We start from the raw sequence: 26991 nt of genomic DNA, 5'->3' as shown, positions 1-26991 counted from the left end.
TCGATTGTCGTTTGCTCTCGGGTTCATAACAGTACACCCAAGTTTCGTCACCTGTTACGATGTCATACACTGCATTTGATTGTCCTTGGTTAAATTTTTCCAGCATTTTTCATGCACCATGTGACCTGTGCCTGCTTTTGCTCCTGAGTAAGATGGTGTGGGATCCATCTGGCACAGAGCTTCCTGACACCAAGGCGCTCATGCAGGATCGTTTGAACCTGACTCATACCAATACCCAGTGTTGCACTAATAACTGCATATGTCACCCGGTTATCCTCCTCTATCATGCGATGCACTCTATCGACGTTTTCTTGAGAAGTTGCTGTCACAGGACGACCATCACGTAATTCATCACTGAGTTTCTGACGTCCACTTCGAAATTCTAAAAACCAATTAAACACAGTCGCACGGCATGGGGCTTCCTCCTGAAATGCATTTCGGAGCCTTTCATAACATTGCTGCTGCGTTAAATCTGCTCGAAAATCGTAAAAAATCATTGCTCTGAAGTGCTCCCGTGTTAAATCCATTTTACTGTACACACACAACAATAATTGACTAATTTCTGGCACACAACAATTAACAACTATAAATTCTGCAGCATTATCACACTTTACAGACTACTAACTCCAACATATCCTAGGGACAATGTGTTGCAGCATCTAAAAACTTTTAGTGTCACCCACGTATAATAAAAATATAACTAATTTCATCTTCATACATAAATATGTATTTCCATGTAAGTCTGTTCCCTGGTGTTCACCCTTGATCTCGCCAATGAAGTTCCTGAGTTCAAATCCTGGCATGGACATTGGTGTTCTTTGTGAGTGTCCCTTCAATTTCATCATATCACCATTTATCCTCCTTGCTGCAATTAGCCAAAAGTGACAGAAAGGTGATGCAAAATAACAAAAATAAAAAATTGTAATCAGATTTTCTATTCTTTTTCTCCATGGTTTTTTTTACAATATTTTTACTACAAGACATTTCCAGAAAACTCCAATACGATGACAGCCATTTTTTTTTCATATTGCTGCATGTACAGGTTGGTCCATATTGATGGGACACATTTTAAATGCAGATTTCTAGGAATGGAAAAAGCACATTTATTAAGCACTATGTGTAATGCATAACCAAGATATGGGAGTTTACAATGCTGTTCATCATTTGTACATAGCATTCCGTAGATGGGCACTACCTTGAAAAGAACATTCTTGAGCTCTCGAAGTCATACTGTGGCATAGCAAATTAGCCATAAAGGTAAAAGGTAAAGTGCTCCCCTGTGCTTAGCACAACATCATGAAGGCGTATTAGCCATAATACCCTCTATTTCCTTCCGGATATTTCCTTTGAGTTCAGCAATTGTTTGGGGTCTCATGGTGTACACCCTTTTCTTTAGGTAACCATTCAAGAAGTAGTCCTGTAGAGCTAGATCCAGTGACCTGGGTGGGTGGCCAATTCATACCACCGAATCTGGAAATAAGGCTACCAGGGAAATGGTGTCAAATGGTTCTTATTGGCACTAATCCTGTATGATGAGTGGCACCAACTTGTTTAATCCATATTTCATAATACCCAGCCCATTTAGAGAACGAAATAAGTGTTTTACATGTTATTGGAGCACTCAGGAGTGACTGTTACGGTTGGGGCTTTGCTCAACTGTACCCATTACGTTACGCCAAATGTGAACTTCTACCCTGAAAATATCCTCACCAAATAAAGTTAGGGGAAAAATAACTGCATATTCTCATTTCTGAGAAAACGCACATGGAAAATGATATGCTACATGACCCCCTTCCCATTTGAAAATCTGGATGTAATTCCAAGATGGCGGCTTTCAAGATGACCACCATAATACACACTAGCCCCATCTGGTGTGCCCCCACCCAAATTACCTATATCTGAAATTTGATGGCCCTCCGTCAAGTTGTTTTCAAAATAAAAGGGTGGTGCCAGACTTTTATCTGACCTTCTAGAAGTCTACCAGCAGAGGTTTCCTGACTACTTGTAATGCTAAAGGTGTAAATTTTCTTTAATTTCTATTAATTTTTAGGGCTCTAATTTAAAAATCTGGAATAATAATACTCCCGTGTCAACTATCAGTATCTCGGAAACTACTAGTACTATAAAAATAAATGTCGGTGGCCTGCTAGATCTACCACGTGGTAGCTCAATGCAATGTAAATTAACTCAAAGAAGAAAAGCCCGATTAGGTGATCCATCGACACAGAACACCACAAATTCACTTTTGGGCTATCCGTCTCGATTTCAGCTCTGCATACCACAGAATGCACTGCTTTCTACTGAATTGACACCATCTTAGAATCACCTGATCATTCGCAGTCACGTGATCCTCTAAACATGCAGGGCTGCGAAGTAAAACTGCTGTGCAGTACAAACTTTGTTTCACTGAAATATCTCTGTTCATTGTAAAGTTATAGTGGATTTAAATGTGGGAAGGATTTTTGGAAAACCCTGTATAATTGAATGTCGTCAACATTTATCCTTCTTTTTACCTTAACCTTTGCTCTGATGTTTTTTATATACATTTTAATGAATTTGTATTTTTGTTAATTAGCATACGATAAGGATTACTGAAAGTGAACTAAAAAATAACAAGCATAGCCAGGTTGGAAATCAAACACAGGAACTTCGGTGGCGAGTCTGAAAGTTCAACTCTTACTTGCATGGCCACCAAGGTGGCAAGAAGACAAGTGAAGATATGTCTCATTAAAGTGTGTAATAAGTGATTTTGCAATAATGATGGAGTGTGGTTCATAAACTTATTCCAATTAATAGTTGTATTATTTAAATACCGTATTTACTCATGGATAATGCACACTTATTTCCAAAATTTTTGGTCCCAAAAACAGTGTTGTGTGTTATGCATGGAATAATTCGGACAGCCAACATACAAACCATGTATGTTTTCACTGTCACTGCATATAACATGCATATATCAACAGGCACAAATACAAATTACCAGGTTGGATATCTTTAGTAATAATAATTAAAAAGAAACTACTATGAAGGTGAAATTTCCATTTCCCGTGATTTTTCACTTTGTAACAGAATGTTTTGCAACACCGAGAAAAATGGTGCTGTGTCGTTCTGGCAGAATTCGAGCATGCACCTCCCATGACACGGGATGTGTATCAGCGGTATTTGTTGGACGAGAAATAGAAAATAACTTCCTGCAATGCTGCAAATCCATAACGTAATTCTGATCTTGCTTTCTTCTACTGCAGAATAAACAAGGTGAAAACTTTGTGATGCTAAACGCAGGGAAGGGGAGGTGGTGTGGATTGGTGACTCATTGAATAGGTATGATGTCATGGACTCTTGATTGCCATAGCAACAGTTTTACAATTACAACTAACAACTAAGAAAGCTATATCTTGAACCTGAATTGTACTGCACATTATATACACGATATAATTGTTTGTTGCTTGTTTTCCCCATTTTAAAAAAAAAAAAGAGGTGCACATTATACATGCGTAAATACAGGTAATTACGTGGGTGTTTTGAAAAGATATGCCTCCTATGCAATAACTGGCAACACTGCTCAGAGACACGTGCAATTGGTGTGAGAGTAATCGCTGATTAACTGACTGTTGTGACATCTAGTGGCGTTTGCCTGCAACATCACCCATGCACACAATAGTGAGTAAAATGGCGACATACATGGACGTGTGGTTGAAGCAATGTGCTGTTATTGAATTCCTCACAGCAGAGGGTTGGGACTGCGACTGCATAGTCCACACAGAATTTTTGGAGCACAGAACCACTGTAAACTCGATCGGCACATGAAGACTTTGGAGAAACTCCATGCATGATTACTGCGATTTATGCCTGGCAAGGATGCAATTCTTCAACATGACAATGCTCGCCCAACATGAGTCGCTAAACACAGGATGCATTGCAGCATCTGAAATTCCACGAGATTTTACCCCACCTGCGATACAGCCCAGATCTCGCACCTTGTGAATTTGTCCTTTTACCGAGGCTGAAAGAGCACCTGAAGGGACACCGTTACACCAATGATGTGGAGGTGTAAGCAGATGTGCGTCGCTCGTGCCGGGAGAAGATGCCTGGTTTCTTCGCTGACGGGATGCAACAACTTGTCCGACGTTGGCATTGGTGTGTAAACAATGATGGTGACTATGTGGAAAAGTAGTGACACCCTGGTAGAGGACAATACAAGCTTTAAGAAGACATATAGTTCATGTAAGTATCTTGCATATTATTGACGTTATATTCGTACTAGGCAAAACTTTCCAAAACGCCCTCTTATGCCAGATTAATCATATTGAGCTAATACTTCGTGGCATTGTGTGTGTTAACATGTTGTAACAAGTTATTAAATCTGTTCTCTGTCTCTACTTGCACTAATATGAAGTAAATATGAACATTGCAGACACCATTGGTTGTGTTAGTTAAAAAACCAGAGCAAGTGCTTGGCGTTCTTGGTGGATTGATTCTAACTGGATTGTCATTGGTAATCGTCACTCCTTTGGGATTTCCTTATGATGGAGATCAGTTTGCACCGTCACCCCAGAGAATCATGGTCTTGGTATGCTTTATTAACACTTGTTCTTATTCTACGAGACATGTCTGGAAAGTAAAGATACAGAAGCCAATATGCCAACATAATTTTTATTTTACAAAACTTCCACTATAAATATTTAAAGTACTGGAACAAAATTTTGGAAAATACTAGGGCTGAGCCGATACCAATGGTATCAGTATCGGAAAGTTATGATTGTAGTTTATCTACCGATACAGGCCGATAATTTTTCCCGCCATATTGGTCTATCACGGTCCACAAAAATGTCGTGCGACACTTTCGCAGAGTTTAATTATTCTGGAAATTATGCAAAGATTAAACTTTCTTTTTATTTTGCACGAAAAGCTATATTTGCAATTACGTGATATTTATTTTATTATCCTGATGCAATTCTTGTATAATTGAAAGCAAATTTCTTGGTAAATTGATGCATATAATTGGAGAAGAATATTGAGCTACATGCCAATATTGATCAATATTTTGAACAAATTTTAATTATTGCAATTTTCAAGTATCAGTATTGGTGGGAATCATTAAGGGTTTCCGATTCAAAGTGGTATTGGCTCAACCCTAGAAAATACACAGAAGAAATATTTCCACATGATGTTTCACCTATATTTGTCATATTAACTTCAATAGTTCAAACAAAGTACAAATTCAAAACAGAAAATTTGTCTGGATATTGTATTTTGCTAGCGCTGATCCAATACTGATGACAATGTGTCAATATCAGCCAATACCAGCTGTTGTAGAGCATCTGACTACCATGCGGAAGACCCAAGTTTGAATCCCAGGGCAGGTGATCTGGACCAGAAATGTTTCCAGTCATTTACCTATTTCTGTGTGGCTCTGAGGTCCACCCAGTCTTGTATAAATGGGTACCTGGGGCAACCCTGGGGGGTAAAGGCAGTCAGGCATCATGCTGATCACATCATCTCAACTGGGGCCGAGATCATGAATATATAAATAGCAGCAATTTATCTGTGATATCACACCTTATGGCTTGAGAAACTATGTGACAGAACGCACCTTGTATTTTGTCCAATTCTGAATAAGTTCTGCCATTTCAAACATGTGTTACTGTAGCACTACGAAGCAAATACAAGGATCTAAGTCAAAGCCAGTGTAGCCACATATGTATAATTTTTTTTTCAGCATCTTTACTTTCCGGACATACCTTGTATAGTGTTCAAAATATCACTTAGAGTTTTAGTAATGAATGTGTAGAAATAACAATACTGTAATAGTAATGCATTATTTACTAATGGCCACTTCTGTGAATTCTATCAGTTAATTTACAAGGGATGATCGAAAGAAAAAAGGTACAAAGCCTATTATGGCATATGTGTTAGACATAGCTGGAAGATGAACACACCTGATGATAGAGGGCACTCAACACTAGTCCTCGATGTAATCACCTTTTTTGTTCAAGCACTTGTCACAACGGTAGATGAGGTTTTCCATACCAGTTGCACAGAAATCCGCGTCAAGTTCTTGTAGCCACCGGGGTGTAAGGGGTGATCGTTCCACGTAGTGCACCCAATAGTCAATTTCCCCGTAGTACACCCTGGACTGCAGACTAACGAGACTCTGGCGACTGGCCCCATGGCCAGTATAATTTTGTTTGTGGTGTCCTTATTTGTGCTGAGTGCTCCTTTACAGCCTCAGCTTTTAACGGAAGTCAGAAGATTTTAATATTTTATGATTTTAGTTATGCAACGTTAGAGTCGTTATGTGGACGCCGTATAATGTGATGGGTGCAAAATAGCCTTAGTGCTGACGCATCCAAAAATTTTAAATTCAAATCAAATCAATCTTGTAGCCACCGTGAGGCAGCGGTTTTGACATCATCACATGTCAAATAATGGTGGCCAGCCATGTCTGCTTTAGAGCAAGGAAAAGGTGAAACTCACTGGGGGCTAGGTCAGGGCTGTAGGAAGGCAGGTTGCTCTAGTCGTTCCCAGCGTAAGCGCTGAATACACTAAACAGTTTTTTTGTGCTGGATGGGTTCTCGCATTATCATCCAGAAGAATCACACCACGGCGGAGGAGACCAGGACATTTTCTTCTGATGGCATCCCGCAACTTTAGAAGTGTCCTGCAATACCTTTCAGCATTCACGGTCTCTCCCTGTTCCAAATACTCGATCAGTAGCACACCTGATACGTCTCAGAATACAGTGCACAAAACTTTCCTGGACGAAGCAACCACTTTGAATTTTTTCCTGCGTGAAGAAGATACATGCTTCCATTCCATGGATGCCTGTTTCCTTGATTGAGTGAACAGATGCAATATTGTTTCATCACCAGTCACTACCCGGTGAGGAAAATTGTTCCCCTCTGCTCCGTAACGCTGCAGGATATTCAGCGACATCACCATTCTGTTGGTCTTATGGTTCTCGGATAGTGACCGTGGCACCCATTTCGGGCACACTTTCCTATACTTAAGGACATTAACCCAATGTTCTGCACAACACCATATGGTAGTCCCAGCTCAGCTGATATTGAGCGTAATGTTCTTCTGTCCTCACGAATACACTCATGCACACGAGCACAGTTCACGTCAGTTGTTGAGGTACTGGGTCTACCACTCTGTCCAGGGTTGTCATTAACAATACTGGTCCGTCCTTCTTTGAAGACACGACACCACTTCACTACATGTTGCTTAAAAATTGCCCCTCCCCATACACCTCCACATTCTGCCTATGAATGTCAGCAGGTGTAGTGTTTTTGGCCCACAGGAACCGCACATTGCCCTCACTTCTACTCTTGACCAATTTTCCAGACGAGTCACCATTTTAAATGTCCGCTTCACAGGTATACATGGTCAGAATCCGAAGTCCTCAAACCTGGAACAAGACAAACATGTTATTAACTTTTTGCCGCCCAAGGCCTCTCTGTCCCGAGCCGATTTTGAGCAAAATGCAGAGTTTCAATTAAATGAGTGTAGATCGGAGGCTAATTGCCCTGGAGAGATGAGTGATATACCGTTGTACGTGGAATGAACCAGAGATTCAGACTATATGAAATTTTTGCAAATTCGGCGTATATGTGGCAGAGGGGAGGGGGCTAACTCTCAAAATTCCAAAATTTCGGGGAAAAAAAAATGTTCCCCCACCCTCCCCTCAAGCAAAAAGTACATGACAGTGTCGACATGCACATGGAAATGATCGCTAACATGTAAGGAACACAAAAGTATTTGCATTATTATCATATGACCAATGTAACTTGAGTTATACCCCCAAAAGGAATGGTGGGCACGCCACTGATTCAAGCTTCAAAATGCAGCGGTACTTTGAAATGACTATAGCTCAGAAACTAAATGCCCTAGAGATATGAAAGATATACCGTTGTATGCAGAATGAATCACAGATTCAGATGATATATAATTTATGCACATTCGGCGTACATATGGAGGAGGAAAGGGGGAAATCCCCTCAAAAATACTTTTCTTAAAAAAAGGGTGTTTCCCCCCCGCCCCCCCCCGAAAAAAGGTCAAAATGCAAAATTTATGCAAATTTGGCATATATATGGAGGGGGAAGGGAGAAAACCCCCAAAAATTATTTTAAAAAATTGTCACTTCACCCAAAAAATGTCCTCACACTTGGGCACAAAACTACACCTATGCACAACATTCACGGACGAAAAGCTAGAATGCAGTGAAAAATGAGTGGCGATTCTTGCAGCTGCTTGAAATTCTATTTTTAGACAATGCAGGGTAACCCCTGTCGCAACTTGTGGACACTTGTGCTAACAAAAAAAAAGGTTTCCTTCAGCGTGCTTCGAAATTCCATTTTCACAACGCAGATTCAACAACCAGTCTTCCCCCTCCCCGACCCCACACCCCCTGCATGCACCCTCACGGAAAACTTTCATTTTGACATCGGATACTGATAAACAAGTTTCCTTCAAATGCAGTTAACAGACGGGAGCGAAAAGCATTGCTTTAGAACAACAAAGCCCGTCTTCCTTTGTCATCAAAAATTTGACGTTGAAAAGAGCCGCAAAAGAGAAGTACCATTTCCCGCCTTTTCCCCTCCATTTTCATGAAGACAAAAAAAATGCAAAAAAAACATTTCTGTTAAATACATGTGTTAGGAACAATATAAAAAAATAAAATCGAAATTCTAGCCAAAAATAGAAAAGTTATAACATAAAAACTACGACCTTGACACAGCATCTCGATCGAGATGCTTGGGACAGTGAGGGTTACATTTGGGTATCTCGTTCGAGATGCTTGGGCAGCAAAAGGTTAATCTACACATAATTTTTTGTTACGTTACTGTGAATAAAACAATAGTTATATGTTTTGTAACTTTTTTTCCGATCATCCCTCAAATAGTTGATGTGATAATATGCATAGCTTTGTGATGGTACTTACTAGAGCTGATTGAGTGCTGCTTAAACTGATTCCATTACTTGAAATTCTTTTCAGCTAACCCATGTTACAACAACAGTCATTTTGTGGACTCTGATGTACACTTTACCCAAATAACAAATCCAAAATTCTTGACTTTTTTACTTTCTTTTCTTTCTTTTTCTTAACATTTAGTTATACTTAGGTATAGTTGGAAATTAAGAAAGCATATTTTTATTCATTGAAAAATCCCTACGATAAGGCTGGTCAAGATAAAAACTGAAGCTGTACTTTCACAAGAGATTTAGACTTGCTTTAATTATTAATTCATGTAAAAATTAATGCTTCAGACTTCATCCTGGATGAGGAATGGTCTATATTTCATATTTTTACGGAACTTCACGCATAGGAAAATGTAATTCTCACGAAAGAAGGTGAAGAAATCTAAACCAGAACTGAATGCAATTTTAGATTTCTAAATATTCAATTTTATCAATGAGGTATATAACAATGGAAATTCACTACAAAAGATTGCAAAAATTCTTGACCACAAGCTTAATTTCTTGACCTGCCTGTTGATTTCTTGGCTTTTTCTTGACTTCCTTGACTTGTAGATGCCCTGTTAATGTTCCTTATGTGTTGTGCATTGTGTTTTCTAGGTATTTTTGGAAAGTCATCATCATCCTTCGCCGTTTCCTGCCTCTGGCTGGGTAGGCATAGAAGTCAAGCCTCCATTTTCTTCTGGTCTTCCACCATCCCTCTGTTTCCACGGTGTTTCAATCTTTTGTTCTCACAACACTCTCCAGTATCTGCTCTTTCCACCAACATCTTGGTCTCCCCCTTGGCCTTATTCCCACTCCTTGTTCATTGTAAGCTCGCACTAATAGTCTTTGTGCATCCATCCTCTTCATGTGTCTAAACCATCTCATCTATGCCCGATCTATTCTCTCCTGGAGCTTCACCACCCCCACTGTCTGTCGGATCTCCTCATTCCTTATTCTGTGTCTCAATTCCATACTCTTACCAGTTGTAAGTATTACAATTAATAATGTAATAATACATCTTTATTGTTGGTTCATTTCTGGCATTATTACATTATTAATTGTAATACTTACATTGGTAAGAATACGGAATTGAGACACAGAGAGGCAGGAGGCACAATAATACCTTGATGTAAAATACTGTATTTCTTTGAATCTAAGATTCACCTTAATTATTGCTTCGCGTTTTGAGGGAAAAAATTGCTTCCAGTTTAAGGCTCACAGATAATACATAATACTGTAGAATTAAATTTACATTATTGTTATAATTACCGTTCACAATACTACCATTGCCATTAGAATTTACATTTACCATTAGAATAATAAACAGCACATTGCACTATATTACACTAATACCATGTGGACATTCCATGACAAGTGCCTCTGAATCTCAATTTTTGAAATGAAATGAAATGCTGAAATTTTATTCTAACTTGTGAGTCAACAATCTAGACTTGTCTTTTGGATAAAAAAGTATTATGCATAATTAAGTTAGAATGTAGGCATTATTTTATATATTTTATAGTATTTTAAGAGTAGTTATGTTTCATGAACAGAGTTTAGTTGCACAAAAACTGTAAGATAAAATGTTGCTCAACTATCAGTAAAATAATTACTGTAATGTTAAAAACGTAGTCTGGGTGTCCCATGCGTGACAATGGAATGCTCCCATGGTATATTTGTACATATGTACTCGAATCCAAGATGCCATTGAATCCAACCTGAAAAAATGCTGTTCCTAAGATTTGAAGAAATACAGTATAAGATTTTGTAATGGCCACAAATGAAGGCAAGATAGTAGAGTAATGAGTTTGCTCACTGGAGATTTTTACATTTTCTTTCATAAGTTTGTTCATTAAACTGCAATTTTGATGTGTATGGTTTAAATTTTGATTTGCAGCATGCGGACAGGGCATTCTATAATGAATCAGGTGGAGTCCGTCGCCATGAAACTGGTTACTGGCTGGTGGATATGGACTATAACAGCCCACATGCAGCATCTCAACATGTACCTGAAATTGCTCGAGCAAAGGATGTCAGTCAGGATTGTGCGAACGAACTTTATTGCGGCATGCCATATTTAATGCCTGTTACATCGCTGATATGGTAAGTAAGCAATAATTTTTGTTTGTTGTAATTTGTATTTATGATTTTCACTTTTATTACTCACTTGCTGATTACCTTGCATTGCCCGGGTATTCATTTATCCCAATCTTCTATTAGATAGGAAAATAATGAATTCTAACTATAGTGCAAAATGAACTTGGAGTTGAACGGCATTGGGAGTGTCACTATTCATCTTAGCAACTCCGTAAACTATGGATTCCACACTAATATCGGTCGTTTTACATGTCACCCCCTTCCCCCCCAACCTCCAACCCCTAGGGGTACCAGAGGTGTCTTGGAGTTGAACGGCATTGGGAGTGTCACTATTCATCTTAGCAACCCCAAAAACTATGTATTCCACATTAATATTGGTAGTTTTTGATTATTTTTACATGTCACCCCTTCCCACCCCCACCCATAGGGGTGCCAGGGGTGTCTTACCCCTACAGTATGTCTTTCCAGATTGTAAGTGATACGTGTACCAAGTTTGATTGAAATTGCTCCAGGTTAGCAATATCGCACCTTCTGTGTGATAAATCTTGAAACTAAACCAATGAACTCCATGCTTTTTGAAGTGTATTTTTGCTTGCTCTTACTGTTTAAGGAAAGACTGTCTGTATCCCAAGTGATTTCTTTCTTTACATTAAATAGACTTTAGAAACAAATGTTGCCATGTGATAGTGGCATTGTAAGTTTCTTACTTTATGGATTTTTATTGCTCACATGACCAGTTACTTTCAAGTGTTGTATCTTGATGATCTTGTAGCAGGTGTGACCCACACCAGAAAGTCTGGTGCCACCGCTGCAAAGAATAGCAAATTTTCTCAAGGGATTAATGTATCAAGTGACCCTTAAACCAGCCTGTGTCCATGGCTGGAAGAAAGTTTGTCTAACACTTTAACAAATTCAGGAGAAAATGGATTAGGGAAGCACCAGCCAAAAGATTGCTATTGTCCAGGTAAATATTGAACATACATAAGAAAAAAAATGAATGGAAAACAAGGCAAATAATAAATATTATACCAATAGAACATTCAAAAAGAAGGAGAATAGAGGCACATAATTTTGGTAAATAAGAAAGCAAAATTTCTGTACAAAAATGGAATCAATTTCTGGTTCAAAAGCGGTAAATAAAATAAAATTTCGGTGTTATAGCTGTGAAAAATTGAACGAAAAGTGATATATGAAAAGACATTTTGGTTTTAAAATTGTGAATATAATCCTACATTTGATTTAAAAACCACACTTATTACACAAAATTAACATTTCACTTCTAATAGCACATTTATGTAGTTATCAGAGTATTAAGTTTATTTCTGTGTAAAGGAGTCCATTTTTGCTTCCCCAATATTAACAGCAGATTTAATATATTTTTCTGTGAATTGCATAACTCGCAGGATAATTCAGACCTCAGAAGGTGTGTCATTGGTAAATAAACCCTAAATTTCGTGTTCAAGAGTTTATTTCGCATTTTGCAGTTCATTTCTCATTATTTCGTGACAAAACATGGTAGCAAAATGCATCACACACCTTTCAAAAACATGAAAAATTAACACTACAGTGTGTTTTTTGACATTTCGTTTTTTTTTTTTTTGTCAAAAACGAAATATGCATGCCCCTAAGCATAAATAAATTATTCTGTAAATGTGTACTATTGTGGTATTTCAGCCTCTGCAAATATACACTGTAAATAATTTAATCCAGAAGTTCAATATATTCACAACCTTGAAATTAAGTATTTTTTAGTAAATGTATGTATTTATATTTCAGGAAAACTCATTGGATACCAGGACCACCTATAGAAATAAAGGAGTCTTCTAACTTAAAATTAGTCTCACTGAATCCAGTTTCAAACAATGTAATTAGAATGATGTTCACAATATCAGGTATATTATAATTTAATCTATTCATCTGTAATGTGCGTGCATATTAGAAATGCCTAATATTTACATTTCGTAAAATCATATATATATTTAAATTGGGATGGGTCGATAAGAAATGTTGACCAATACCTATAAAGTACTGAAAAATTCATCCAATCCTATATAAAATTCCAATTGATTCATTCACCTTCTTAATGAATGCATGTTACAGATGAACCAAGCTTTGGCAATGCAAAAGAAGCTGCATATGAAGGCATTTACCGGTATTGTTTTAAGAAGTTCCAAATGGAGATTATATGTTTATATCCCTAAAGATTATGAAAAACTGGCACTAAGTTGTAAGATATTTATTAAGACTGAACCAATACCGATATTAATGTATCAGTGTCAGCCAATAATAGTGACACAGTTAAGCCTTGTCTTCATGTTAATAAAACATTAAAATACTGCCCAAGGCAAAATTTATAGTATAAAAAATATAAACACTAAAAATGTAACGTTTCCACCCTCTAACAGGGTCTTCTTCAGACGAAACTTGAAGACCTCAAATGAAGACCCTGTTAGAGGGTGAAAACGTTAAGTTTTAATTGTTTATATTTTTTATACTATAAATTTTGTCTTGGTCAGTATTTTAATGTTTTATCAATAATGGTATCAGTATTGGAAAGTATCTGTTAGAATTTATTTACTGATACTTGTCGATACTTTTTCATCATATTTGTCTTTTGCAAAGTCCAAAAAATTCCACACGACACTTTCGTGGAGTCTAATTATCCTGGAAGGTATGCAAACTTTAAAGTTTTCATTCATTTTTCACCATCATTGAGGGAGAGATTGATTTTGTGTATACATACCAGCTATTTTAATATTCTTATGTAATTCTTGAATATTTTAAAGCAAGTTGATTCATACAGGGTACGGCAGAAATATTGAGACCATTTAGATATGCCAAATCTATATTCAACTTTAGAATAACAATGAAAACACTTACATGACTGGAAAGTACATACAAAAGCATTTCATGAATAATGTTACTCAGATGGGCACCATTCTCCCTCATCAAACCTCTGCACAAACACAAGCACTTGTCTAAAAATAGGAGATACCCCCTCACAGTACCTACAAACAGAACCTTTTATGGTAGATTAGGCACACACAGATGTACTACGTAGAAATTTTCAGCAAAAAATACAGGCTCGACCAGGACTCGAACCCGGGTCTCTGGCATACCATGCCATTGCTCTAACCAATGAGTTAGCAAGCCGGCCTGCCCTCGCCTGATTTTTCGCTATCGCTATTTTACCTGCATGGAATCGTCTCTGCCAGTGCTACCACAATGGGATCTGTTGCCTTTGAAACAAAGTAGACCGATGTTGCCTGGTTCCTCCCAGTGTAGAGACCCAGGTTCGAGTCCTAATTTTCCTGAAAATCTTTACGTAGAACCTTTTATGCTTTCAACTCTCGTAAGAGTGGTTCAGTGTTCCATAAGATATTGAAATACCCTCCCTCCAGTTCGACAAGGACAGTTAGAAAAGAGGAAAAAAGGAAGCTTTGACAGAATTTTTGGGGGGATTTTTTTATACCTGCAATTTTCACACATTCATGAATTTTCCATGAATTCTTGTATTTTTCCATACAAATTCAATTTTTTATGCCATTGCACAGTGCGACAGAATTCTGAAAATGGGGACAAAAATCTGACTTGGTGAATAGAGATACTGTATGCTGTAAGTATTTCTAATAAGAGAATATAATACATAAAAAAACATTACAGAATTTCAATCATTTTGTTATTCACATGATGACAGTGCAACATAATAAAGTAACGTCATATGTACAAAGAATGCCCTGAGAAAATCTGTAGCTTGCACTATCACATTAAATCAGATAAATGGAGCCCCGGTGGTCCAACAGTGTTCCCGTTGCTTCCAGTTTCTTCGCTAACATTGAATGGAAGACTTTACAGCCAGTTTCCGGACCCCAGACTGTACAGTAAATTGCTGCTGGCATGTCTTTATGGACTGTTTTCCAGTACATGCGAATGATAAGCACACGCTGTTCCACTTAGTACTGACTCGTAGTGACTTTGTTACTGTACTGTCATCATGAACCACTGATTGCTAGGAGGAACTTTCAACCGAACCCGAACAAAGACTAACCACTATCAGGTGCATCACAACAGCAGGGCCAAGAACTCAGACTGAAAGCACACATCCGTACGATTGGCATTTAATGACAGAATCGCCCAGAAGCATGCGCATGCCCACGCAAGAACTGGAGAGACTTTGGGGCCATCTCCAATGATGTCATCATGCTTCTCATACACCAAGGTATGTCCGTAGCAAATTTCATTACATTATGGCCAATAGTTTGATTTTTCGAAAATCAGTGAAACACCGTGTACTAGTAATGTGATGTTCATATTAAAGATTAATATCCTATGGTGAAATCACTAACAGTAGAATTTTTTAAAAATAATTATCTTTTTGCACAGGACCTGACCACATGGGAGTGATACTTTCACCTGCAAAAGAGGCACAGTTATTGGGTTGGAGCTTAGGCAGAGAGAATCTTCTGCCTGGTCCAAAGTGGAATGGCCAGGAAACATATTTCATTTACTACTCAGATGCACAAGGGGGAGGCTCTTGGTCATTCTGGGTTGATCTAAAGGTAAGGAGGGGAAAAGTGAATAGTTACGTATATTAAGTATATAAATTATAAATGTAAAAGTTATACAAAGAAGTTAAATTCTTACGTGAATGTTCATTTTTAAGCAAATAAATATTGTATTTAAAGTACGAGGGTAAGTCAAAAAGTGAATGCACTCATTTTTTTAAAATTATTTTTCACAGCAACAATAGAAAACTTACAATGACATAATTTTTAACATAGTCACCCTGCACTTCAATACACTTGGTCCAACGTTCCACAAGCTTTCCGATACCCTGAGAAAGAAAGGTTTTTGGTTGAGCAGCAAGCCACGTATGCACCACTTCCTTCACCTGTTGATCTGTGTCGAATCGACTGCCTCTTAAAGCATCTTTAAGTGGACCAAATAGATGGTAATCCAACGGGGCAAGATCAGGACTGTATGCAGGATGCTCCAACACCTCGAAGCCCAGATTCTGAAGAGTTTGAGCAGTGTGGACGACAGTATGGGGACGCACGTTGTCATGCAACAAAAGAAGGGCTTCCGACAATTGACCTTGTCGTTATGGATAATTTCATATGCAGAACCATGACTAATGTACATATGGTTTGCCACTTCATCAATAGTCACTCGTCGGTTATTCAGAATCAGTACACGAACTTGCTCAATGTTGTCATCAGTACTGGATGTGGCTGGACGTCCTGCTCTTTCCTCGTCCTTCACGCTTGTTCGATCGCTTTTGAACTTTACAATCCACTGGTAAACACTTCGCTGCGGTAAGACATTGTCACTGTATTGTGCTGAAAGTCTTCTATGGATTTCAGCTCCTGGTACACCTTCAGACCACAAAAAATGGATTACAGAACGCTGTTCATCTGTGGTGCACACGGACAGTGGTGCAGCCATGTTTACTTCGCAACAGTGCAGAGCGAACTGAGGTGATGACACTGTAACCTGCCACAAGTGAAGACAATGCTGCAATCTATCGGCTTGCGAGCGCAGAAAGCTGGACAGCCAACATAGAGACGAAAAGATAAAAAGTGCATTTACTTTTTGACTTACCCTCGTATTACTAATGACTTTTGTCATCGTAATTTTTATCATATTTTATAAGATGATTTGACACTATGGCTGTTAACCTGGTAGCCTCCAACCTGGTTGTGCCACCCTGTTTGATACCCACCTCATGCCTGTTTACAGTCCGTGTATTGTGTACAGTTCAAAAGTAACAAAATTTGATTTAAGTGATTTTACATAATTATTACTTCATTATATTTCAACACATATTTTAAAATCAATTTGATATACAGTTTGAAAATGCCCAAAGTTAGAAGTGAGGGCTTAAATTAAATACAGGGTGTCCCACGAACGGCGCAACTGAGAATTACGAGCGGCGTTACTTTGTAACCGAAACCTGTACATACATAAGTCATACACCAAATGTTATCCCTGTCCATGTAGATATTTTTAAACATAGGAACAACAAACGGGGTGCAGTGTTGTTCATGCAGTGTTGCCAAATGTAAGTGAAAGTGTAAATTTATTTTTCCACAAAGCATGGAAAATTGCATGTCAAACATTTGTACGGAAATTTGGACGTCAATTTCCACCTTGGGTAGGTGGACTATTTCGCCATCTATAGTTCAGAGAAGAAAACCGATCGTTTTCGCTTATAGCCAATCCTGAAATGCCTTGTAAAGGCGTACTGGTCCAAATGGGTGTTTTAAAAAAATTATGAGGTACAGTAGCAACATTGTTGATGTTTGAAGGCAACAAAAGGTGTGTTTAGTGATGGTCTATGACATGGAAATACTGGAAACAGGAAAAAAAGAAAATGAAAATTATGGTGAAAAAAGTGTTACTTACCTACTCCTGGCAACCATGCAATGCGCGTAACAGGCAGTGTAGCTTTACAAAAGATGTTGAAAATGACAACCATTTTCCCTGAGGCATTCATCAACACGTTTTATCATGTTGGAAGCAACTTTATGCAAGGTTGATTGGTTTATATTGTTAATAGCTGTGCAAATGTTTATTTTTAGATCATCAAGTGTTCTTGGGTTATTAATGTAAACTGTTTGTTTCAAATAACCCCACAGAAAAAAATCTGGAGATGTCAGATCCGGGGAGCGACTGGGCCATAAGTTTTTGCTTATAATGTGATCGCCAAAAAACTCTGCCAACATGTCTAAAGTTTCATTAGACGTGTGAAATGTTGCGGAGTCTTGTTGAAACCAACAATCACGTTCATCACGTTCCAACAGAGAAATAAACTGTGTGATAAGGTCACGATAAACTATTCTGTCAACTGTTGTGTTGAAAAAGAATGGACCGATTATTTTTCTCCGCGAAATCATGCACCACACACCGATCTTTTGTGGATGAAGTGATTGTTCATGTAACAAATGGGGATTGTTACTTGACCAGTGTCGAGAATTTTGACTGTTGACATATCCATTTAAGTGGAACCATGCTTCATCCGTGAAAAAAACCTTATCCAAAATATTCACACCATTGTCTCTAATAAAATTTCTAAACCACTGGCAGTATCTTACACGTGCACCTTTGTCTGCTTCCTTCAGTTCTTGCACAGCCTGTACCTTATATGCACGTAGGTGCAATTGTTTTAACGCTCGGTGAGTTGTTGTTTTTGATACACCTGACTGTGCAGCAACTTTACGAACAGATTTCCTGGGAGATTGTGATATTCTCTGCTCCACATCCTGCAGCACACCTTGTGTCAAAACTGGTGGTTGTCTGTGGTAGGGTTTGTCATTAACTGATCCTGTTTCATGAAATCTGGAAACAAGTCGATATATCGTCGAATTTTCTGGAACACTGTTATTCGGATATTTCTCGCGAAACACAGTTTTTACACTAGCATACGATTTTGAACAAAAAAAAATGTTCCACAATGAACACCCTCTCTTCCAAAGAGTACTTCATTTCACAGAACAATTCTAATCTTCCCCTACGAACAATGCGAAATGCACGGCTGAAACAGTTCTGAGTACACAACTAACTGATTCTTTTGTTCTCGTTCGGTGGGCGCTCTTATCGCATTGCATGGTTGCCAGGAGTAGGTAAGTAACACTTTTTTCACCATAATTTTCATTTTCTTTTTTTCCTGTTTCCAGTATTTCCATGTCATAGACCATCACTAAACACACCTTTTGTTGCCTTCAAACATCAACAGTGTTGCCACTGTACCTCATAATTTTTTTAAAACACCCATTTGGACCGGTACGCCTTTACGAGGCATTTCAGGATTGGCTATACGCGTAAAAACGATCGGTTTTCTTCTCTGAACTATAGATGGCGAAATAGTCCACCTACCCAAGGTGGAAATTGACGTCCAAATTTCCGTACAAATGTTTGACATGCAATTTTCCATGCTTTGTGGAAAAATAAATTTACACTTTCACTTACATTTGGCAACACTGCATGAACAACACTGCACCCCGTTTGTTGTTCCTATGTTTAAAAATATCTACTTGGACAGGGCTAACATTTGGTGTATGACTTATGTATGTACAGGTTTCGGTTACAAAGTAAAGCCACTCTTAATTCCCAGTTGCGCCGTTCGTGGGACACCCTGTAGTATAAATAATTGAATTTGGTCAGTTTTTCAGGCGAGTAGTGAATTTAATGTTTTACATGATTAGTTTGCTACAATGATACAGAGAATTGTTAAAATTATGAATAATCATAATTATTTATTTCATATAGGTTTTGCAACTTCATATGAAATGAAATTATTTTTTCTTCACATTATGAAGATTTATTTATTTACTCAGAGTTTCAGATACAGTCTTATTTGGCCATTTTACACTGAAACAACATAAAGTAGAAACAAAAAAATAACAAAAGATAAAAACAATAACAAGATGGGATAGATTTACATATTCTTGGTCAGTAATATACAAAAATTACGTTCTGGAAGGAAAATATCTACATTCAGGGGAAGTTTGTTGTAGATTTCTAGGAGCCTGTAAAACAAGGAGCGTTGTAGAAGGGATAGCCTAGTGGTTGGGTTGAAGAAGAGTTGCAGGTTGCGCGTTTGCTTTTGGGGTACCCTAAGTGTGAATTCACTGCTTAGGAGATCTGTTCTGATTTTGCCATTTATTATCTTGTATAAAAATTTCATGTCAGCTAGATCACGACGAAAGGATGGAGTGTGAATATTCAGAGCAGCCATGGTGTCTGATTTGGATACATGTCGAAAGGAAGGTATTCTATGGCGAACAATTGCAAGAAAGAAACTGAGAACAGAATCTATTCTGGTGAGATTGGTTTTTTTAGGCCATTGCCCAAATTGGGGAACAGTATTCAAGGATGGGCGAGATGAAAGATTTAAAGAATGAAGCAAGAGATGATGGGTTTTGAATTTTGCTAAATCTGTATAGAAGACCGAGAAGGCGCATGGCTTTTTTAGTGGTAGCTATAATATTATAATTAAAAGTGAGTTTTTCATCCATGATAATACCTAGGTCCTTTTGGGTGGAAACCTTTTGGATTGGATTGTTTTCAATATTATAAGTAGACACCACTTTGTTCTTTTTTAGGGAATAAGTAAGGAAAGAGCATTTCTTAGGGTTAGTTCTAAATTCCACTGACGACACCTCTTAGCAAGTTCTATATAGGTGCAGTAACCATCCATTTTCTTTAGAGACCCATGCTAAACTGTCGTTTTAGAGACAGCCCCCTGGTTCATTTTGACTGTGAGCTGCTCCACTGCAGCCTATTGGTTTGACCTCGTGCACCTTCGTAGCAGACCTTCATCTCTCACATCAATGTCACGTGGTGCTCAGCAGTTTCCACGTCAGTTATTCGCAATGGTGCCATTTGTCCGTTCACGATACGCTTTCATAACAGCAACACACAAACTGTTCACAAACTGCGCTGTTTCAGAAATACTACCACCCTTGGCTCAAAAGCCGATATTCATCCCTTTTTGCAACTCTGATAAATCATCCCTTTTACCCATGATAGCAACAAGTGATATGTGTGCAGATGGCCTTTTTCACACCTTATATACCCACCACACCAGCTATAGCCTACTCGCTGCCAACGTCAAATGTAAGAGCTGGTTATAATAATGTGACTCGACTGTGTATATATGTCATACTTTTGTCTCTTTGTTCATTAGTAATGAAGTGTCTTGTTTTCAGATTCCTAGTGATCTGATGCAGTTAAAGAGGAAGTTACATATAGCAGTTACAAGTCATTTTTTGCATGGAAAACAACAGAAGTCTGAAAAATTTGTTGAGTTTCTGAAAAAATACCCACCTTGGACTGTAACCACAGGTTGGACAGCAACCTACAAGTCGTGGATCTTTTGACGCAGAGTTCTTACATATATTGTAGTATTAATTGTTAGAATTTTTTCCATATGCATCTGAGTGAGTGTTGGAGTGATCTTTTGCAAGCTGTGTGCGTATTCACACACATATTTATATACATAAAAAGAAGACAAGTATATATTTAGGTTTTGCTAAGAAGAATTATTGCATAATATAATTTATTGCCTGACATAAATCATTAATTGTTGTCTGATACAGACTCAGGTGCTAAACTGCCCACCTTTCTTTCTTATTGTCAGTTTTGTTGATATTTTATGTTTATATTTAAATATGTTGTTACAAATGTTGTAAAAATAGTTCCCTTCCAGCAATTTCAAGTGATATTTAGTGCTGCCTTTTATGTTATTCTTGCCAAGCATAAAATGTAATACAATGTGAAATGCAATGAGCTTCATTGTAGTGATTTTATGTAGTATTATGCAGAAAATTATAATTAATGCTAAGTGAATTTATATGCACATTTTTAAGCACTGTGCAAGTTGTTCATACAGTCAATTTTGTAATTTTTTAAAAAGAGAAATGCATGTATTGTTAAAATATGGTGGTGATATTTTTTTTACAAGTTAATTTTTTTTTCATTTACTTGAAAATAGGTGTAAATATTTGATACATTAGCACACATATACAATTTGCGATATTGATAATGCAAGAGTTTGTGTTCTTTATTATGGCATTTGCTCATGATGATGTGCGAGGTTTAGTTTTCATATGGATTTTTGCACACCATACCATAATATTGTACCTTTTTATTTTTATAAGTTGATGATAACGTTCGCAACTAAATAGTTTTGAAGTAGTCTTTATACACTATTGATAAATGTTTATGTTATTTTATTTTCATAGAAAGAAATGAGATTTTTCCCCACAATTTTTTATCATTGTGATGTTGTTTGTTAGGGTCTCAACATAGCAAAATGTTATAAAATTTTCCTAGATTTTACATTTTTCTTCACTTAAGTTTTTTCAGCTTGGTCCCCTGAAAAAAATGTAAAATCAAATTTCCACTATATTTCCTTATTTTCCAAGACATTTTCTCTTTCTGCCATGGCTTATTGAAATATAGTAAAATTGGAATGTGAATATTATTTTTGATGTGTTTTTCATCCATTATTGCACTCTGTATTGTCTACAAACGGTATTGGTTCCACACAGGCAGTGATTCATGTATTCTGTACTTAGAAATTCGGTGATAAACATACGGAGTTGAAGGAAAAAGCTATTTTAAAAATTATTAAAACTATTTGTTCCTTCAACTTTGTCTTAGCAGATTGTTTGCTACTCTTATCTGTATATGTTGTGATGTCTTCTTTCTTCTGGACATTTCAATGCTATGCCAAGAATACGAGGCCTGGATAAAAAAAATAGACGGGTGACCTTGTCGGGAGTATACATGCAGCAGGTGCGGGAAATAAACCTTGAACCTTCAAGAATCTGACAACAGAATCCTGTGTCACTGTCACTCGTAAGTTAGTCTGTGAGCAGTGCTTCAAAGTGGAGGTTCCCGTGGCTGAGTGGTTAGCACATCACGCTGCGACGCCAGGGGTCCTGGGTTCAAATCCCGCTCGGGCATGGTTGTTTGTAAAATGTCCATTCATCAATTTCATCATTTATCCCCATCTTCGCAAATTAGCCAAGAGGCACAAACCGCGAAGTAAAATACAACAAATCAATCAAAGTGGAGGTCCACAATCATGTTACCATAAAATATGAAACTCGAGGTGGGCATATGACGATAATGCGATGGCACATGTGCATGTGTTTGAATTGCACAAATGCTTCACCACGGAATGCGAGAACATTGAAGACCCTGTCACAGCAACAACAAATGAAAATGTGGGAAAAATTAATGACGTTCGGAATGATTGCGGGGTCAGCATTCGAATGATATGAGACATAGAGACATCGATAAAGAGTCTGTGGACACTCACTTGGTGATTTCTTCAATTTCACCAGGAATTTGAAGTTAATGCGCTGCTCTAGTTTCATATTTTCCATTTTACGCAACACGATTGTGGACCTCCACCTTCAAGCACTGCTCACATACTAACTACGAGTGACAGTGAACTGGGGTTCTGTCATCAGCTTTTTGAAGCTTCAAGATTGCTTCCCATGCATACACTCCCCACTGCTGCACGTACACTTCTATTTTTTTTTTATTTTATTTTTTTTTTTTTTGGTAGCCAGAGCTCGTATATCCCAGCACATTGTCTGGCATTTTTCGCAAACCATCCATATCATCGGGTACTGCAATGATGATGTAAGATGGCTCTGATAACATACGGAGTAATTCGAAGATTCACACAGTATAATATTCATAGCCATTAATGAATCAAACATCATTTGTTCGGTTACACTAAAATCAATCTCTACACATATGGCAGCATTTGGAAGCAAAAAGGAACTGTTGAGACATTTATTACTTTTTACCATTTCACTGAATAGGACACCTTACCTTTGCACACCAAAGTTGAAGAGTGTCCTTCAGTATTTTGCAAAGATCATATTGGTGTCAGAATGAAATCACTTGGAAAATTGAGCAAGTAGCTTGTATAAGTTAAAATAAAAATATAAACCATGCACACCCATTCATAATCACAGTTTGTGTGATTGTCACCGAAATATTCTGTACACACATGTAATGCACTGTAAAAAAAATTACAAATAAAATCAGTAATTTTGCCCCTTGTGTTTCACAGATGCGTTACTCAGTGTTTTGTAGATGCCCATCTTTAATAACGGAACAAAATTTAATGTGCTTAGTAAAGTGTTTCGACTTCCAGGTAAAGTAAGCACATCAATAGAAGTTTCGCATCCTTAGCTGTTAATGGTGTGTTGATCAGTGGCGGTTTGTGGGGTTTCTAAGGGGCAGAGCACATTCAAAATATAAGCTTTATTTTCGAACCACTGGAAACATGCCAGTGGCATTTAATATATATCAAATTAAAAGCATGTAATACAGAGTGTCCGAAAAGTCACGCAACCCGGTGTTTACGACCGTATAACGGAATAGCGAAACGGAATGAGAAGAAACGCTTTCTGCCAAGAGAATGCCCTGTATATTGGGAAAATTTAGAGAGACAAACATATGTAAGAACATGTATGTTTTAATAGCAAATAAGCAAAGTGTTGCCAAAGGCGGAAAAAAAATATTTGCAAATCGTGTATATTGATGCACAGAACTCACTGAGGTAAATTATTGCAACATTTCACAATACCAACGAACAGTTTGGATGGCCATCTATTGAATTTGACAGAAAAATAACTTTGACGAAGTTTCAAAAACATTGCAGAAGGGAATAAATGGTCTGTTCCAAAAATCGATGTTTTCACAATATTACGAGGGACACTGGCAACACTGTTGGTGTCACGTGTCACTAACAGACGTGTTTCACCTCAGGCTATCACACTAAGGCACTTTTAACGACAAAGGAGAAAGTTGGTTATTCTCGAACATATGCAATAAATTACATACACCTTGCAACTCTGAAATGTGGGTATCACTACAAATTAAAGCAAATGTTTGAAGTGTCCACCATTTTCTTGGATACATAAGTTGGTTCGCTTGATCATGTTCTCAGATACCTTCTTGAGGGTTGCAGCACCGATATTATTAATTTCCTGTGTAATGTTTCGTTTCAGCTCCTCCAATGTTCTGGGTCCCGTTTGGTATACTTTCCCCTTTAAGTAACCCCACAGAATAAAATCTCCAGATGTTAAATCGGGCGAGTGACTGGGCCATAAATCCTTGGATATTAGACGATCACCAAAACATTTTCTCAGCATACGAAGAGATTCATTATATGTATGGCAAGTTGCTCCATCTTGTTGTAGCCAAACATCACGTTCGTCTTCTTCCAGGAGAGCAACGAATTGCATTATGAGATCCCCATACATCAGTATCCACTGTTGTCTCAAAGAATAACGGTCCCACAATACGACGTCGTGATATTCTACACCATACACTGATTTTCGGAGAGTGCAAGGGTAGTTCATGCAACTGATGTGGGTTTTCTGTCGACCAATGCCTGGAATTTTGGCTGTTGACATACCTATCCAATTGAAACCACATTTCAGGGTTGCAAGGTGTATGTAATTCATTGCATATGTTCGAGAATAACCAACTTTCTCCTTTGTCGTTAAAAGTGCCTTAGTGTGATAGCCTGAGGTGAAACACGTCTGTTAGTGACACGTGACACCAACAGTGTTGCCAGTGTCCCTCGTAATATTGTGAAAACATCGATTTTTGGAACAGACCATTTATTCCCTTCTGCAATGTTTTTGAAACTTCGTCAAAGTTATTTTTCTGTCAAATTCAATAGATGGCCATCCAAACTGTTCGTTGGTATTGTGAAATGTTGCAATAATTTACCTCAGTGAGTTCTGTGCATCAATATACACGATTTGCAAATATTTTTTTTCCGCCTTTGGCAACACTTTGCTTATTTGCTATTAAAACATACATGTTCTTACATATGTTTGTCTCTCTAAATTTTCCCAATATACAGGGCATTCTCTTGGCAGAAAGCATTTCTTCTCATTCCGTTTCGCTATTCCGTTATACGGTCGTAAACACCGGGTTGCGTGACTTTTCGGACACTCTGTACTTTATGTTTTAAGTCTCTTGTGTCTTCTCCGTTGAATAAAATTTACGGAAAGCAAAAAAGGGAATTAACTAGAGGATATCCGCACAACCATTGCCATTTTTTGTATATTTTTATTAAATTTTCTGTTGTATTTTCTGTTTTTATCGTGGAACACTCTTATTTAGGCAAAGTTCTGGTCTTGGCAGGCCTAAAATATTGTAATTACAGTTGGTTCACAATAATTTAATGCTTCTGAGTGGTAATAGTTGAGTATACAGACAGGGATGAAATGTGACTGCGGTTCTTGTTACTGCAATTTTTTCTTTTTTACTTCTTTTATGGTAATCCAGGAAAGAAAGAAATGTTGCCTTTGGAAATATTATTTGCACAGATTTATTACCATTTGTAAATAATACTGTGCTTGTGTAAGATGTATGAAGAAAAGTAGCTGTTACTAATTAATGCAATTCTTATTTACAAACAACAATTTTCTTGTTTAAACTTCTGCATTGTCAAATACTACAGTGAACACTATAGTGTAAGATGAACAAAGACTATTGCTCAGTATGCTGAGAGTATTAGTAAATTGTGTTGTGTTAAAACCATAGTTTCTATTTGTGGTCATTTACAAGCATGTTCTTTTTATTTGTTGAAAATAGTGATTATATTTGCTAACATGAAAAGTACCATACTACGATACTACTAACTATTGTACTGCAGTAATTACTACTGTAAGTAAGGACCTGCAAATATATTTATCACTGTATGACTTTCTGTGGAAAATTATTTATCGTAGTGAGGAAATTTCAATATGAATTTTCTATAAACAAGCTGTTGTTTATATAAACAATCTTCACTTGACATGAAGTTTTCTGTTGCCCCCCCCCCATCTTTTTGTTATGTTAAAGAATTTCACTTGCATTCAAAATTTATAAGTTGAAATATTCTCTCAACATTTTGAGTATCATCTTATATTTAGTCAAGGTATATTTTAAATGTAGGAAAACACTGCTAGTCTGTTTTTATGTGTATGTGAATGGAAGAAGAAAAGCGTACATATGGAAGAAACACCTTTGCAAAGGGGCTAGATTAAGTTGGTTATTACTGTTGCTAATTTTATCTTGTTGTTGTGTCGTATTTGTAGTAGAACCATACAAGTGAACACCAAAAACAGGGATTTAAAGAAGACTTTTAAAGGAACAATAAAGAGCTAATAGATATATTAAAGAAAATTTATGGAAGATAAGAGGAATTTGTTATTTGGATTTTTTTTCTAAAATTAAGTGCTTTAGATAATGCCTTTCCCATTATGTGAGGTAAAGTGCACTTGTGAGAAATTTGTGCTTTTGATGTCATGCGAAGGAAATTAGGCTTAGATTTCAATTAAAGTTATTGATGAACTTCAGTTGGTCTCATGTTCTGTGAACGTGAAATAGTGTTTAATG

General features: G+C 37.4%; 1 protein-coding gene across 3 annotated transcripts in view; it reads left to right on the top strand.

The window, feature by feature from the left end:
* LOC145994849 (endoplasmic reticulum metallopeptidase 1-like) overlaps nt 1-22626 on the top strand; it is a 76759-nt gene extending 54133 nt beyond the window's left edge. For 2 of the 3 annotated variants that reach the window (XM_083131242.1, XM_083131232.1), the window contains 5 exons: nt 4415-4570; nt 10862-11067; nt 12838-12953; nt 15445-15620; nt 20772-22626. In XM_083131242.1, the coding sequence (XP_082987368.1) occupies nt 4415-4570; nt 10862-11067; nt 12838-12953; nt 15445-15620; nt 20772-20942 (825 nt within the window). In that variant the 3' untranslated portion in view covers nt 20943-22626. Of the gene's footprint in view, nt 1-4414; nt 4571-10861; nt 11068-12837; nt 12954-15444; nt 15621-20771 lie in introns of those variants that run through there. The other variant, XM_083131251.1, reaches the window with a different exon arrangement.
* The last annotated feature ends 4365 nt before the right edge of the window (nt 22627-26991 follow it).

Source organism: Lepisma saccharinum, chromosome 1 (genome assembly GCF_977018435.1).
Source record: "Lepisma saccharinum chromosome 1, izLepSacc3.1, whole genome shotgun sequence".
Taxonomy (NCBI): Eukaryota; Metazoa; Arthropoda; class Insecta; order Zygentoma; family Lepismatidae; genus Lepisma; species Lepisma saccharinum.
The sequence above is the reverse complement of the archived record's forward strand: the minus strand, read 5'-3'. Positions and strand labels throughout refer to the sequence as shown.